The sequence below is a fragment of the Callionymus lyra genome, chromosome 1 (assembly GCF_982586985.1).
Source record: "Callionymus lyra chromosome 1, fCalLyr1.hap1.1, whole genome shotgun sequence".
Lineage (NCBI taxonomy): Eukaryota > Metazoa > Chordata > Actinopteri > Syngnathiformes > Callionymidae > Callionymus > Callionymus lyra.
This window is the reverse complement of record NC_141818.1, coordinates 44,844,619-44,859,133: the sequence shown is the minus strand read 5'-3', so window position 1 is coordinate 44,859,133 and position 14,515 is coordinate 44,844,619. Positions and strand designations below refer to the sequence as shown.

The 14,515-nt window shown below is 38.8% G+C and overlaps 1 protein-coding gene across 1 annotated transcript; it reads right to left on the bottom strand.

Annotated features, from left to right (window-relative positions):
* Window positions 1-1,944: 1,944 nt before the first annotated feature.
* On the bottom strand, window positions 1,945-12,907 carry LOC148089729 (beta-1,3-N-acetylglucosaminyltransferase lunatic fringe-like). The gene is made up of 7 exons (XM_087785192.1): window positions 12,538-12,907; window positions 8,806-8,854; window positions 5,584-5,686; window positions 5,364-5,517; window positions 5,204-5,289; window positions 2,805-3,050; window positions 1,945-2,726 (listed from the first exon to the last, which is right to left on the bottom strand). The coding sequence occupies exons 1-7, from the start codon at window positions 12,859-12,861 to the stop codon at window positions 2,654-2,656; spliced, it is 1,035 nt and encodes a 344-aa protein (XP_087641318.1). The 5' UTR covers window positions 12,862-12,907; the 3' UTR covers window positions 1,945-2,653.
* Window positions 12,908-14,515: the final 1,608 nt, after the last annotated feature.

Sequence of the window (14,515 nt, the reverse complement as noted above, 5' to 3'; positions counted from 1 at the left end):
TGAGTGACTTTTCATCACCAAATCTGACTCTTTCTACTGTCATATGTACATTTTCATTAAAATATATTTTACTTAAACTAAACTAATCGTGATAACGGCTCATGCGAATGTATCATTCATCTCTTCTAATCTCCATTTATATGTTTTTTTTAAACACTTTACAATTTTACTGCATCACATAAGTGACTTGTTCAAGTTTTTTGTATTATAATTTAGACACTACTTTAACTATTACTTTGGAGATAATGATGTACGATTATGTATCCGTCTATTGGTAGTTGTTTGTATGCTAGTTTTCATCTCAGTCGCAGTTTGTAACTATAGTTATAGTTAGTTTGTATAGTTTGTATCTATAGTTATAGTTAGTGTGTATAGTTTGTATCTATAGTTATAGTTAGTTTGTATAGTTTGTATCTATAGTTATAGTTAGTTTGAATAGTTTGTATCTATAGTTATAGTTAGTTTGTATAGTTTGTATCTATAGTTATAGTTAGTTTGTATAGTGTGTATCTATAGTTATAGTTAGTTTGTATAGTTTGTATCTATAGTTATAGTTAGTTTGTATAGTGTGTATCTATAGTTATAGTTAGTTTGTATAGTGTGTATCTATAGTTATAGTTAGTTTGTATAGTTTGTATCTATAGTTATAGTTAGTTTGTATAGTTTGTATCTATAGTTATAGTTAGTTTGAATAGTTTGTATCTATAGTTATAGTTAGTTTGAATAGTTTGTATCTATAGTTATAGTTAGTTTGAATAGTTTGTATCTATAGTTATAGTTAGTTTGTATAGTTTGTATCTATAGTTATAGTTAGTTTGTATAGTTTGTATCTATAGTTATAGTTAGTTTGTATAGTTTGTATCTATAGTTATAGTTAGTTTGTATAGTTTGTATCTATAGTTATAGTTATTGGTTGTTTTCTTATGCGATTAACCTACAGGATGCTCCTTGAGCTCTATGGTCTTTTGGAGACATTTGGTATTTTTTTTGTTTGTTTGTGGGATGTTTGTGTGGGGATTTGTGGCTCTTCTTCCCATTAATATTCAACATGTAAAAAAAAAGACACAGGTTTTGTATGTCGTGATGAAGGCACATCCACCAACTGTGTTGCCTGGAATATTAAAGATACATGTAATCCTATTAAAAGGTCAAAAGTTTTAAGTCACTTAAAACGACTCAACTGTGACATCATTTCCCTGCAAGAAATCCGTCTCAGATTCGTGGACCAAAATAGACGGAGATCACCTTGGATTGAAAACGTTTATCATTCAAATTTTAACTCAAAATCTAGAGGAAAACAACGCACTTCACAAAAGGAAAATGTTAAAGATGATACATTCATAGGGAAGAAAGGTAGTTGTTCTAAATGTTTATGCCTCGAACTTTGATGACACAGTTTTCGCTGATAGACTGTTAAGACATGTTCCTACTATAAACACTTATTTATTGATATTTGGCGATGATTTAAATTCACAATGTAATTTATTTTAAATGGTTAAATATCTGAAAATATGCAATGTTTAAAAGAATCTTAAAATAAAATGAATAAAAAAAAATGATATACAATCAAATTATGAACCAATCTTATTTCTGAATGTCCTTTTTTCATGTATTCATCATAAACTTTTCCCATCATATAAAATTAACTATGTACCTGAACTCTTCTTTTGACGGTCCCTAACATCAGCCACGGTGTGTAATGTGGCCCCTGAGGAAAATACATTTAACCAGCCCTGGTCTGGTGCTTGCTTAACTCGGACAGTGGGGGTCGCTGTCCGCTCAGTTACGGCGTTAAAATGGTGTTTTCAGGCTTTGTGTCGTTTCTTAAAGGTCAGCATAAAATGAGCCAAAATCACTCTTAATGTTGAGGAACTTGATCGACCAAACAAAAAATCAAAAATTCAATTGTGAAAAATAAGCTTTGCTTTAAAAATGACTCGACGATTCACTAACAACTGATCCAACCTTTTATTTTCTCTCATCCAGATACTGGAAAGAATCTCTTCAGTACATTCATTCAGTCGATACATCACTTCCTGTCAGTTCTTTTTTTCCAACAGCGACTCAACGTGAGTCATTCCACGATGTTGAACACGAGCCCAACAGGTTTCAAAGCACAACAAAAACTTCATTTACACCGAAAAACATCAATAAAAAAAGTAACACGTGGATCCATTTATTCTTTGGTTCGTTGCTTCTTCCTTCCTGAGTCAAATAAACGCGAACGAAGATGGATTTCTTCAGTACGGTTTTCTGTCTCGACCTCGTCTAACAAAGACTTATGATCACTTTCATCAGCGACCTTTAGCTTCGGGTGAGATCTGTAGATAAAAAAGCCTATTAGGAGGTTTTCCCTGATCGATGTTAGTCCATACGGAGGAAAAAAAAAAGCGTGAGTCCACGTCCCTGGAGAACCCCCCTCCTGGTGGGTAAGTCCGTGACTAGAAAACCCTCCTCGTGTTCCCACCGAGAACGATGAGCCGAGCGTAAATTTGACACCGAGGACGTGGATCTCGCTTCAACCAGCAGCTGAGAAGGAAACCGTTTGAAAACTGTGATCAAGCGGTACTTGAAGGGGGTCTCTCCCCGCGGGGGTCCTCGACCAGGAACACAGGTAAAAAAAAGGGTTTTTAATGGCTCCAGGCATCATGGCTCAGAGCGGGGGTTCTAGTTGACGAGGGCACCACGAGGTATCTGGATACAGCACGCAATGGATGGACCTGAACCTGGAGAGAAGGACGTGGAAACATCTGTGACGAATAAACCTTCTTCCAATAGACGACCCTCTTGAAAGGAACACTCACCTCGTGGGGTCCTGGCTCGACGAAAAGGGCCCCCTGAGGTTGACCGTGTTCCGACCGTTCTCGAGGCTCCCGTAGCTCATGGTCACCTGGCTGTGGACGTCGGAGACCAGCGCCAGGTTCTCCAGGTGGGAGTGGAAGAGCGGCGAGCGGGTCATGTGGACCCCCAGGAGAGCCTCCACGATGTAGCCCACCGTGCAGTCGTCGGGGAGTCGGATGTGCTCGGACGTCGCCATGAAGGAGTCGTCGCTGTGGAGACCAGGGGTTACGAGGCTGGAAAGTGAAGGTGAAGGTGAAGGTGAAAGAGAAGGTGAAGGTGAAGGTGAAAGAGAAGGTGAAAGTGAAGGTGAAGGTGAAAGAGAAGGTGAAAGAGAAGGTGAAGGTGAAGGTGAAGGTGAAGGTGAAGGTGAAGGTGAAGGTGAAAGAGAAGGTGAAGGTGAAGGTGAAGGTGAAAGAGAAGGTGAAGGTGAAGGTGAAGGTGAAGGTGAAAGAGAAGGTGAAGGTGAAAGTGAAGGTGAAAGAGAAGGTGAAAGAGAAGGTGAAGGTGAAAGAGAAGGTGAAGGTGAAAGTGAAGGTGAAGGAGAAGGTGAAAGAGAAGGTGAAAGTGAAGGTGAAAGAGAGGGTGAAAGTGAAAGTGAAGGTGAAGGTGAAAGAGAAGGTGAAGGTGAAAGTGAAGGTGAAGGTGAAGGTGAAGGTGAAGGTGAAAGTGAAAGAGAAGGTGAAAGAGAAGGTGAAAGTGAAGGTGAAAGAGAAGGTGAAGGTGAAAGAGAAGGTGAAGGTGAAAGTGAAAGAGAAGGTGAAAGAGAAGGTGAAGGTGAAGGTGAAGGTGAAAGAGAAGGTGAAAAAGAAGGTGAAAGTGAAGGTGAAGGTGAAGGTGAAAGTGAAGGTGAAAGTGAAAGAGAAGGTGAAAGAGAAGGTGAAAGTGAAGGTGAAAGAGAAGGTGAAGGTGAAAGTGAAAGAGAAGGTGAAGGTGAAGGTGAAAGAGAAGGTGAAAGAGAAGGTGAAAGAGAAGGTGAAGGTGAAGGTGAAGGTGAAAGTGAAGGTGAAGGTGAAAGAGAAGGTGAAAGAGAAGGTGAAAGAGAAGGTGAAGGTGAAAGAGAAGGTGAAGGTGAAAGTGAAGGTGAAGGAGAAGGTGAAAGAGAAGGTGAAAGTGAAGGTGAAAGAGAGGGTGAAAGTGAAGGTGAAGGTGAAAGAGAAGGTGAAGGTGAAAGTGAAGGTGAAGGTGAAGGTGAAAGAGAAGGTGAAAAAGAAGGTGAAAGTGAAAGTGAAGGTGAAGGTGAAAGTGAAGGTGAAAGAGAAGGTGAAAGTGAAAGAGAAGGTGAAAGAGAAGGTGAAGGTGAAAGAGAAGGTGAAAGTGAAGGTGAAAGAGAAGGTGAAGGTGAAAGAGAAGGTGAAGGTGAAAGTGAAAGAGAAGGTGAAAGAGAAGGTGAAGGTGAAGGTGAAAGTGAAGGTGAAGGTGAAAGTGAAGGTGAAAGTGAAAGTGAAGGTGAAAGAGAAGGTGAAAGAGAAGGTGAAGGTGAAAGTGAAGGTGAAAGTGAAGGTGAAGGTGAAAGAGAAGGTGAAAGAGAAGGTGAAAGAGAAGGTGAAGGTGAAAGTGAAGGTGAAGGAGAAGGTGAAAGAGAAGGTGAAAGTGAAGGTGAAAGAGAGGGTGAAAGTGAAGGTGAAGGTGAAAGAGAAGGTGAAAGAGAAGGTGAAGGTGAAAGTGAAGGTGAAGGTGAAGGTGAAGGTGAAAGAGAAGGTGAAAAAGAAGGTGAAAGTGAAGGTGAAGGTGAAAGAGAAGGTGAAAGTGAAAGAGAAGGTGAATGAGAAGGTGAAGGTGAAAGAGAAGGTGAAAGTGAAGGTGAAAGAGAAGGTGAAGGTGAAAGAGAAGGTGAAGGTGAAAGTGAAAGAGAAGGTGAAAGAGAAGGTGAAGGTGAAGGTGAAAGAGAAGGTGAAAGAGAAGGTGAAAGAGAAGGTGAAGGTGAAGGTGAAGGTGAAAGTGAAGGTGAAGGTGAAGGTGAAGGTGAAGGTGAAAGTGAAGGTGAAGGTGAAGGTGAAGGTGAAAGTGAAGGTGAAAGTGAAAGTGAAGGTGAAAGAGAAGGTGAAAGAGAAGGTGAAGGTGAAAGTGAAGGTGAAAGTGAAGGTGAAGGTGAAAGAGAAGGTGAAGGTGAAAGAGAAGGTGAAAGTGAAGGTGAAAGAGAAAGTGAAGGTGAAAGAGAAGGTGAAGGTGAAAGTGAAAGAGAAGGTGAAAGAGAAGGTGAAGGTGAAGGTGAAGGTGAAGGTGAAGGTGAAGGTGAAAGTGAAGGTGAAGGTGAAAGTGAAGGTGAAAGTGAAGGTGAAAGAGAAGGTGAAAGAGAAGGTGAAGGTGAAAGTGAAGGTGAAAGTGAAGGTGAAAGTGAAGGTGAAAGAGAAAGAAGGTCTACCTGGCCCACGGCTGCATCTTCAGCGCGAGGCCTCGGCTCAGACAGAATCCGGCGCCTCCGGTCGCGAACCAGAACTTCACTCGCTTCTACGGGGGGAACACGTCAATTCTGCCTCATCGACTCTCTGGACTTTCAGAAAACCTCGTCCCCGAGGTTTTACCGTTTCTGCTGCTCCGAGCATCGCCGCGGCGTCGATGGGTCGTTCCAGACTCGGGCGTCCCAGGTACACGTCCTGCGTGTGACGGTACTGAGCCAGGAGCCTCCGGAGGGCGCCGGTGTTCATGTAGTTGTCGTCGTCCAGGTGACAAAACCACCTTAAAAAAAAAAAACACGCGTTACAAAATAAGAACAAACTTCGGTTGGATTCGTTGAACTCGTACTTTTTCCCCGACTCCACGAAGGCGTCGAACTCCCGCGACATCTTGCACGACAGCGCCTGCCGGTTGTGGGCAGACGAGCAGTGGGTGTTGATCAGGTGCTTCCCTGAAAGTGCGAGAAGAACTTGAGCGCGGACCAAACTTAGGGGTTTAAGCTACTGGCACGAGGAAGTCCATCTTGTTAGGGGAGAGTCTGATGAAAGGGGGTTGGGAATTTAAACTGCAGATTGCTCCAAAAACACTGGACACAAGAGTCCACTAGATGGCGTCTCTGTACTATTTTCAAACAACAGTTTTTAAACTGATTTAATTACGGCCAGTTATGATGTTATTTCTTTCTATGAATGCTTTTTTGCATGTATATTTTCCTAAAGATCTTTTTTGCATGTATATTTTCCTAAAGATCTTTTTTGCATGTATATTTTCCTAAAGATCATTTTTGCATGTATATTTTCCTAAAGATCTTTTTTGCATGTATATTTTCCTAAAGATCTTTTTTGCATGTATATTTTCCTAAAGATCTTTTTTGCATGTATATTTTCCTAAAGATCTTTTTTGCATGTATATTTTCCTAAAGATATTTTTTGCATGTATATTTTCCTAAAGATCTTTTTTGCATGTATATTTTCCTAAAGATCTTTTTTGCATGTATATTTTCCTAAATATCTTTTTTGCATGTATATTCTCCTAAAGATCTTTTTTGCATGTATATTTTCATTAAGATCTTTTTTGCATGTATATTTTCCTAAAGATCTTTTTTGCATGTATATTTTCCTAAAGATCTTTTTTGCATGTATATTTTCCTAAAGATCTTTTTTGCATGTATATTTTCCTAAAGATCTTTTTTGCATGTATATTTTCCTAAAGATATTTTTTGCATGTATATTTTCCTAAAGATCTTTTTTGCATGTATATTTTCCTAAAGATCTTTTTTGCATGTATATTTTCCTAAATATCTTTTTTGCATGTATATTCTCCTAAAGATCTTTTTTGCATGTATATTTTCATTAAGATCTTTTTTGCATGTATATTTTCCTAAAGATCTTTTTTGCATGTATATTTTCCTAAAGATCTTTTTTGCATGTATATTCTCCTAAAGATCTTTTTTGCATCTATATTCTCATAAAGATCTTTTTTTGCATGTATATTTTCCTAAAGATATTTTTTGCATGTATATTTTCCTAAAGATATTTTTTGCATGTATATTCTCCTAAAGATCTTTTTTGCATGTATATTTTCCTAAAGATCTTTTTTGCATGTATATTTTCCTAAAGATCTTTTTTGCATGTATATTCTCCTAAAGATCTTTTTTGCATGTATATTTTGTCCTTTTTATGGGTCTCTGTATGGTTTTATACTATTATATTTTTTTGATTAAAAAAGGATATAAATGAATGAAATAAACACAAAATAACACTTGTTTTGCATTTAATGTATTTTATTTTAAATGGCAAAATATATGAAAATATGCAACGTTTTTTAGAAACAAAATAAATTAAAATAAAATTATATATAATCAAATTATGAACGTATCTTATTTCCGAATGTCCTTATTTCATTTATTCATCCTAAACGACTGACCTCTGAACATCATGACATCATGAAGCTTCATCAAACCATTAATACTTCAATCAACTTCCTTGTCTCTTCTAGTTTTTAATTGGTTGTTGTCACTTTATCACTGATGTCAACATTAATCTACTTTCATTTGCAATTTACACTTTTTTGGACTTTAGCTTCAGTCGTTTGACATTCATTGAAACAGTTCATCAATCAAAACTATTTTAATACATTTATATTATCTTGATAAATATGTATTTATTGACTTTTAACACTGACCCGAAAGGCCTGGAAACAAATGTGTTTGTGGTATCCCTTGTGTAGTCTCTGGGTCAAGGTGACCGGAAATCAAATGCGTTTGTGGTATCCCTTGTGTAGTCTCTGGGTTAAGGTGACCGGAAAACAACTGTGTTTGTGGTATCCCTTGTGTTGTCTCTGGGTCAAGGTGACCCAAAGCCCAGAAAACAAATGTGTTTGTGGTATCCCTTGTGTAGTCTCTGGGTTAAGGTGACCGGAAAACAAATGTGTTTGTGGTATCCCTTGTGTTGTCGCTGGGTCAAGGTGATCCAAAGGCCAGAAAAAAAAAATTTTTTGGTATCCCTTGTGTAGTCTCTGGGTTAAGGTGACCGGAAAACAAATGTGTTTGTAGTATCCCTTGTGTTGTCTCTGGGTCAAGGTGACCCAAAGGCCAGAAAAATATGCGTTTGTGGTATCCCTTGTGTCGTCTCTTGGTCAAGGTGACGCGGAGTCCAGGAAAAATATGCGTGTGTGGTATCCCTTGTGTTGTCTCTTGGTCAAGGTGACGCTAAGGCCAAAACAAATGTGTTTGTGGTACCCCTTGCGTTGTCTCTTGGTCAAGGTGACCCTAAGGCCGAAACAAATGTGTTTGTGGTATCCCTTGCGTTGTCTCTTGTTCAAGGTGACCCTAAGGCCGAAAACAAATGTGTTTGTGGTATCCCTTGTGTTGTCTCTGGGTCAAGGAGAACGACCTCCACCGCTGCATATGTATTCATAGAAGCCATTTTACCAATTTTCTTTTTACATTTTTTTCTTCAGGTGAATCATAATTAAGAGAATAATTTAAATGTTTGCTCTTTCAGTTCAATTTGTTCCATTTGTCGTTAGTTACTCATGTGTTAATGATTCCAAACTAAAGTGTTTGTAAATGTACGATAAAATAAGACACTATAATTACTGCACTTTCATCACAACGTGACATCGTCTGCATTTTATTCTTCAAGTAGACCAACGACTACAGTCGTTTCTACGGGTTAATCTCAGACTTGTGGAGTGAGATTAAAATCTTTTTGAATCAAGAGCGAACTGTTGAAACTTTGAAGGAGCCGAAGAGTTTCCGATAATAATAATTTGGGATGTTAATTTTGGGCTGTTTCGTGCAGAACTTCTCGGTCTTGTTTACGAAGATTATAATTATTATTCTGAGAGACTTGAGGTTTGGACAAACTTCAACTATATTTTTTATGGCGCCTTATCTTTAAATTTGTTGAATCAAAAGTGTGATTTTAGGTCTTTTTCCTTGTCGTTTACAGGAAAAACTGAGGCTGTTAATTCCGTGCAGTTTTACTTCCTGCACTAAATGCATAAGGTATTGCTCAGTCAGCAGCCTTGGATCAGCTGAGTCAGCAGAAAAATGTTTTTTCTCACCCATCCTCTTCCTCAGCTCCTCATCCTCGGTGTCGGTGAACACGAAGGTCTATGGAGGGAAAATGAAAACATTGTTATTCCGTGGAGGAAAACATCGTGTCGTTCTTTGATGCCATGACCGAGTGAGTTCGACTCTCAGACACACGTGACGGTGTTATTACAGCCTCCACGAACACATACTGTCTATCAGCAGCCGAGCAGCTGTTTGTTGTGCGTCCGCGTGTGTGTCTGTGTGTGTCCCTGAGGCGGTGCGTGTTTATTGTGCGGGGGTCGGAGGTCGCGCCGTCACAATGGAGTCGACTTTCCACGGGAAGTTGGACACGGAGCAGAATGAAAAAACGAACAAAAAAGGAAGGTCGAGCGAATGTTTCTTCAGTGAGCGTGTTTTGCTCGTGACGTCCAGTCGTCGAGCGGAAAGTTAAACGGAACAAAAGAAAAATATCAGGGTCAGATAAGAAAAAAGATCAATCATTTCCCACCATCTAGTTTTCAAGGAACATAATGACGTACTTTTACTCTGAAGGGCCACAGTTTAACACAGACGAGCATCAATGAGTATAAGTTTATGAGTTTATGTTGAAATTGAACCAAATGACTGAACTTTCTGGCTCATACATTTTAATAAATCAATTTGTGTCATTAAGTCATTTGTGGTTTTATCCTACGAAAGATTTGAGCGAAAGTGGAAAACTGTATTTTTACTGTATTATCTTTTTTTTTGACGATTCAAACTCGTTACTTCAGACCTCGGGCTCAGTTCTTTTGGATGTTTTTAAGAGGCCAACGCTGATGGGAACTGATAGTTCACCCAAACTTCACTCGTTTTCTACTCACCCTCGTGTCGACGAAGGGATTATAGGGAGTAATATGTTCCTTTTTTTTTTAGAGTTATAGACAAAAACGTTTGTTCATTTTAATGTAGCGACTGGAGCTCAGTTGTCTTCGTCCAAAAAGACACTTAAAAACATCCAAATACCTCCATACTTCTCGTCGTAACGTCCATTCCAGAGTGTGCACAGTCGACAGTCTACACTGGAAGCACTTGCAATATTTATCCGTAGTACTTCTTGTCCTTATCGCTTGTTATTCTTTTAACTTCTGCTGCAAACAAGCTTGAAATATTCATTATTGTTTTAGACGAGCAGTATGGAAGTATTTGGATTTTTTTAAGCGTCTTTTTGGACGAAGACGAAGACAACTGAGCTGCAGTCGCTACATTAAAATGAACAAACATTTTTGTGTAGAACTCTAAAAAAGAACAGATTACTCTGAAAATAATCCCGGCGTCGACATGAGGGCGAGTAGAAAATGAGTGAAGTTTGAGTTGTGGGTGAAATATCACTTTAAAGTTTATAAACACTGTCGTCGTCGAGTCATTCAAACATTCAACCACTCTGAGTGTAAGTAATTAATTTATATTTATAGAGCACTTTTTTAAACCAGGGTCACAAAGCGCTTAAACAATCAAAACAATACTCAATAAAATATGTACTTTAAAGGTCAAGATAACACCGAGAAAAACACAGTTGTCCCAGAAAATCAGGGAAAAGCACGTATAAGAAAGTCTTAAGATGTTTCTTGAAGGAGTCAGTCGATCATCAAAGATCAAAGCTCAACTTGTGAATCCAAAGTAATACATAAATATGGATAAAACCGGGTATAAAAAGTGGATACAAGTGACTTGGATTGTTAGCCGTGGTTAACTATATTGTAATCGTTTTCTTTAATCACTTGTGGATTTAAATGGTTGGTACAAATATAATGTTTTCCTTGAACTCAAGAACCATGACTAATGTTGTACGTTTTTCCTTCAACATATGCTACCTTTTATATTTTCTAAACATAGAAATAATATGACCGGTTTCCTTTCTTCTCATTATAAATTCCATCCCCTCACAGTCCTAGTATATATATATATATATATATATATGGTAATGTGGCCCTTCATGATATTTCATCATCCCCCCCTTATTATACCTGTCTAAACATACTGTTGCGTCCCATAATGCACCTCAACATGACGCCTTCTTAAGCATGGGAAATTGCCTGCGATCGGAGATTGGTATCAGAGAGAAAATAAGTGTTGCAGTCGTGGCTTTAAATACACGGCAGAGGAATTGCAATTTGATATATTTGACTGGACATTTTGTCGTCTTTAGTGGGAACACGTAAGACGATATCCGCGACCGTGCGGTTTTGATCTCCGCGTCGACCACGCCGCACAGATTTAATAATAAATCATGTGTGGCGCTCGTGTTGGAGGGAAAACATCAGCCAGCTGTGCGTTTCTGTCAACTCTTTTTCCTGCTCAAACCCCCACCGCCGTCAGTAGGAAATGGTGGAACCATCGGAAGGTGGGAATAAATATAAGGGTGTGATTGTGCCTTCACTCATGTGACCTGACACATTTTCACTTCCCGTGAGAAATTAAACTGGTTCCCGGGGCACTTGGGAAGTGGAATCTCTTGTGTGTGTCGAATTTCCATTACTCAGCAATATCGCGGCGGAAAAAAAAAAGAAAGGTGTTTGAGGGGGAAACCGTGAGAGCTTCACCTTTGACACTCAGCCGATGCATCTGCATGTTTACCAGTCAACAGTCTCTGACCTCGAGCCGGGTCAAGACTGGAAACCCCTCCTCGCCCTTGAGATCTGGGAAATCCTCGTGTTTCCACCACATCTCTTTCGTTTTAAAGCCGTGATGCGATGTGGTCTCCTGCCATCCCACCCCCCCTTCCCCGTCTGCTTCACGTCAGCTGCTGGCAACGGTCTGGTCGTCACATCTACCGCTCATACATTACAAAGGCCTTTATCTGGGTTTTACAGTTCACTGGCGAGAGGGATCAAAGGAAGCGCTGCTCCGGTTTACAGCTCGCAGTGAGAGGAAGTTTGGGCTCGAAATAAGTGTCGCTACTTTCTTCTGTGCGTCTGCATGCGTGTGATCCTTTAGCTGACATTTAAAAAAAAGAAGTTCTTTCATTTCATTGACCTTGATGCCACTTTCTCTATCAGTTTTAGTTGAAGATTAATTAAAAAAAACTATTTTGTGGAATCATTTGAGGCTCATTTTGAAGGTTATTTAGATCTTTATGTGACTAGAAAGGTGACTGGTTGTTTTGTCTTCCCCTGCTTTGCTTTGAATCCATTTGCGTAGTTCAGTTTAGTTTAAAGTAAAAAAATTTAAATGTTAAAAACTAATTTTCTTCTCACCAGCAAGTTAGGTTAGGTTAGGTAGAACTTTATTGATCCCTCAGGAGGTCTCTTTCGGGAAATTGTTCTTTTTCCAAATTATCCACAGCAAATACAGCAATTTTTCATAAAAAATAATCAAAATAAAATAAGAACAAAGAGAAATAAAGAGAAAGAACAAGCTGATACAATCTAAAGATAAAGAACATAGATCAAAGAAAAATAACAAACAACAACAACAAACAAGTTGACTAAATGGTTGGGGTTATTTTCAGAATAATCCTTTCCCTTTTTTTAGAGTTATAGACATTTATTAATTTAAAATAATATGTAGTTTATCATTTGTATTTGTTATCAACATTTTGTTTGTGTGCAAAATCAACTTTTTGGATCAATGTTGGTTAGAATTGGACTTGAAGTTCTTGATACATAGAAACTCTACAGATGCATTATTCTCTGGATAGAACTTTCCAAAAACTTACAATCTTGGAGCAACTTTTCGAAGTTAGTTCCAAGTTGTTTGAAAGTATTTCTCTGTTGACTGACCTGCTGCATGTTCCTGGAGATCCATGTGTCCAGCAGCAGCTCCAGCCGCGGCTGGTGGAACCTCCCGGTGCTTTTCACCGCCAGAAACACGTCGTCCGGGGTCAGGACCTCCACGGGGTCAGCCGCCGCACTCCCGCCGCTCCTCAGCCCGCCGACGGCTCTCCTCTCCCGGGTGAGTTGACTGAAATAAGCGGAGAACACTTTCCCGCCGGAGGAAGGCAGCGGCTCCCCGGGAGCTCCGCGGCTCGGCTGCCCGACGCTGAGCAGGGTCAGGCCGGCGAGCAGCAGGCCGGTGAGCGCGGGGTTTCCAACGACGTTCGCCATGTTAATCCCACATAAAGACCCCGCGACTCATCTTCTTCAACGAGGACATAAGATTTAATTCTTTTAACTTTGTCTGGTAACTTTTGTAAAACTCCTCCGCTGGGCGGAGCGAGGCTGTCGCCGGAGCCAATGGCCGGATTGTGCGCGTCCTGCTGGGCGGAGATCACGACAGCGAGGGTCGTCCTCGTTTGCTTTTTTTTTTCTTTCTCCATACATACAGACGCTTATTTATCAGCCACTTTTGTAAGTATTTTACTTTTAAATAGAGTCACTCATTTTAATATATTGACAAAAATAACATGTATGCTAGAGGCTATGCTAACTTGGCTAACGTTGTGATAATGTTGTTTAAATAAAGTTGTATTCAAGGGCACCATTTTGAACAAGGTAAGTAGGTAAGTAATTTGTATTATTTAGCGCTTTTCCAGACCAGGTGTACGGAAACACTTTTTGTTTATTGATTCGAATTTATCACCGAGTGACTCACCGGGTCGCTTTTTCCAATAATATAATATAAAAATAATATCACTTATATTAGGTTTGACTGAGCCACAAAAAAAGGTGGATTTTATGTTGTCAATAGTATTCAAAACATAAATAATTGAATGAAAGTTCATATTCTTGTAAAGGTTCTAGTTGTCATGGTAACGCTAAATGAATCCAATAATCAGATTACTTGTTATATCATCAATTATCCTTAATCAGATTACTTGTTTAGACGCAGAGAATTTTGCTCCATATATTTTGATCTTTAAAAAAAAAGGCCACCATCTCAGTCAGAGAAATATCTACTATATATATATTATTTAAGTCCCCACTGTTGAGCAATAATAGTTTTTTCCTTTTTTTTAAATGTACTATATTCTATTTTGTTTACATAGAAGCGTGGCTATGCTAACTTGGCTAACGTTGTGATCATGTTGTTTAAATAAAGTTGTATTCAAGGGCACCATTTTGAACAAGGTGTACAAATTTATCACCGAGGGAGTCACTTTTTCCAATAATATAATATAAAAATAATATCACTTATATTAGGTTTGCCTGAGCCACAAAAAAGTAAGTAAGTAAGTAAGTCATTTTTATTTGTAAAGGTGGATTTTATGTTGTCAATAATATTCAAAATATTAAAGAATTAAATGAAAGTTCATATTCGTGTGAAGGTTCTAGTTGTGGAATCAGTCATGATAAGTAAGTAAGTAATTTTTATTTGTATAGCGCTTTTCCAGACCAGGGTCACAAAGCAATGCTAAATGAATTCAACAATCATATTACTTGTTATATAATCTATAATCATTTTACGTGTTTAGATCCGGAGAAGTTTTCTCCATAAGATTCCCATAAAATATATTTTGATCTTTAAAGAAAGTGCCACCATCTCATATATTATTTAAGTCACCACTGTGGAGCAATAATTGTTTTTTTAAACAACTTTATTCTATTTTGTTTACATAGAAGCCTGGCTATCGTGGGCTTCTTGGTGTGCAGTGCTGTAGTCCAAGAGGACATGTGCTCGATATTTAACATTAGTTATAATGAGGTTTATATTTGTGGCTCCCGCCAGACAAATTGAACGTTCCGTCTCATCGGACCCACATTAGAAGCCGATTAATGGAGAAATGTGTTCGGAAAGATACAGTTTGCACAATGAAAAGCG

Coding starts and splice junctions, on each gene's coding strand:
- LOC148089729 (XM_087785192.1), bottom strand. CDS start 12,861: ATGGCGAACGTCGTTGGAAACCCCGCGCTCACCGGCCTGCTGCTCGCC. Junction 5,687..8,805: donor GGAGCTGAGGAAGAGGATGG/GTGAGAAAAAAC, acceptor TCGCACTTTCAG/GGAAGCACCTGATCAACACC. Junction 5,290..5,363: donor TGCTCGGAGCAGCAGAAACG/GTAAAACCTCGG, acceptor TTCCCCCCGTAG/AAGCGAGTGAAGTTCTGGTT.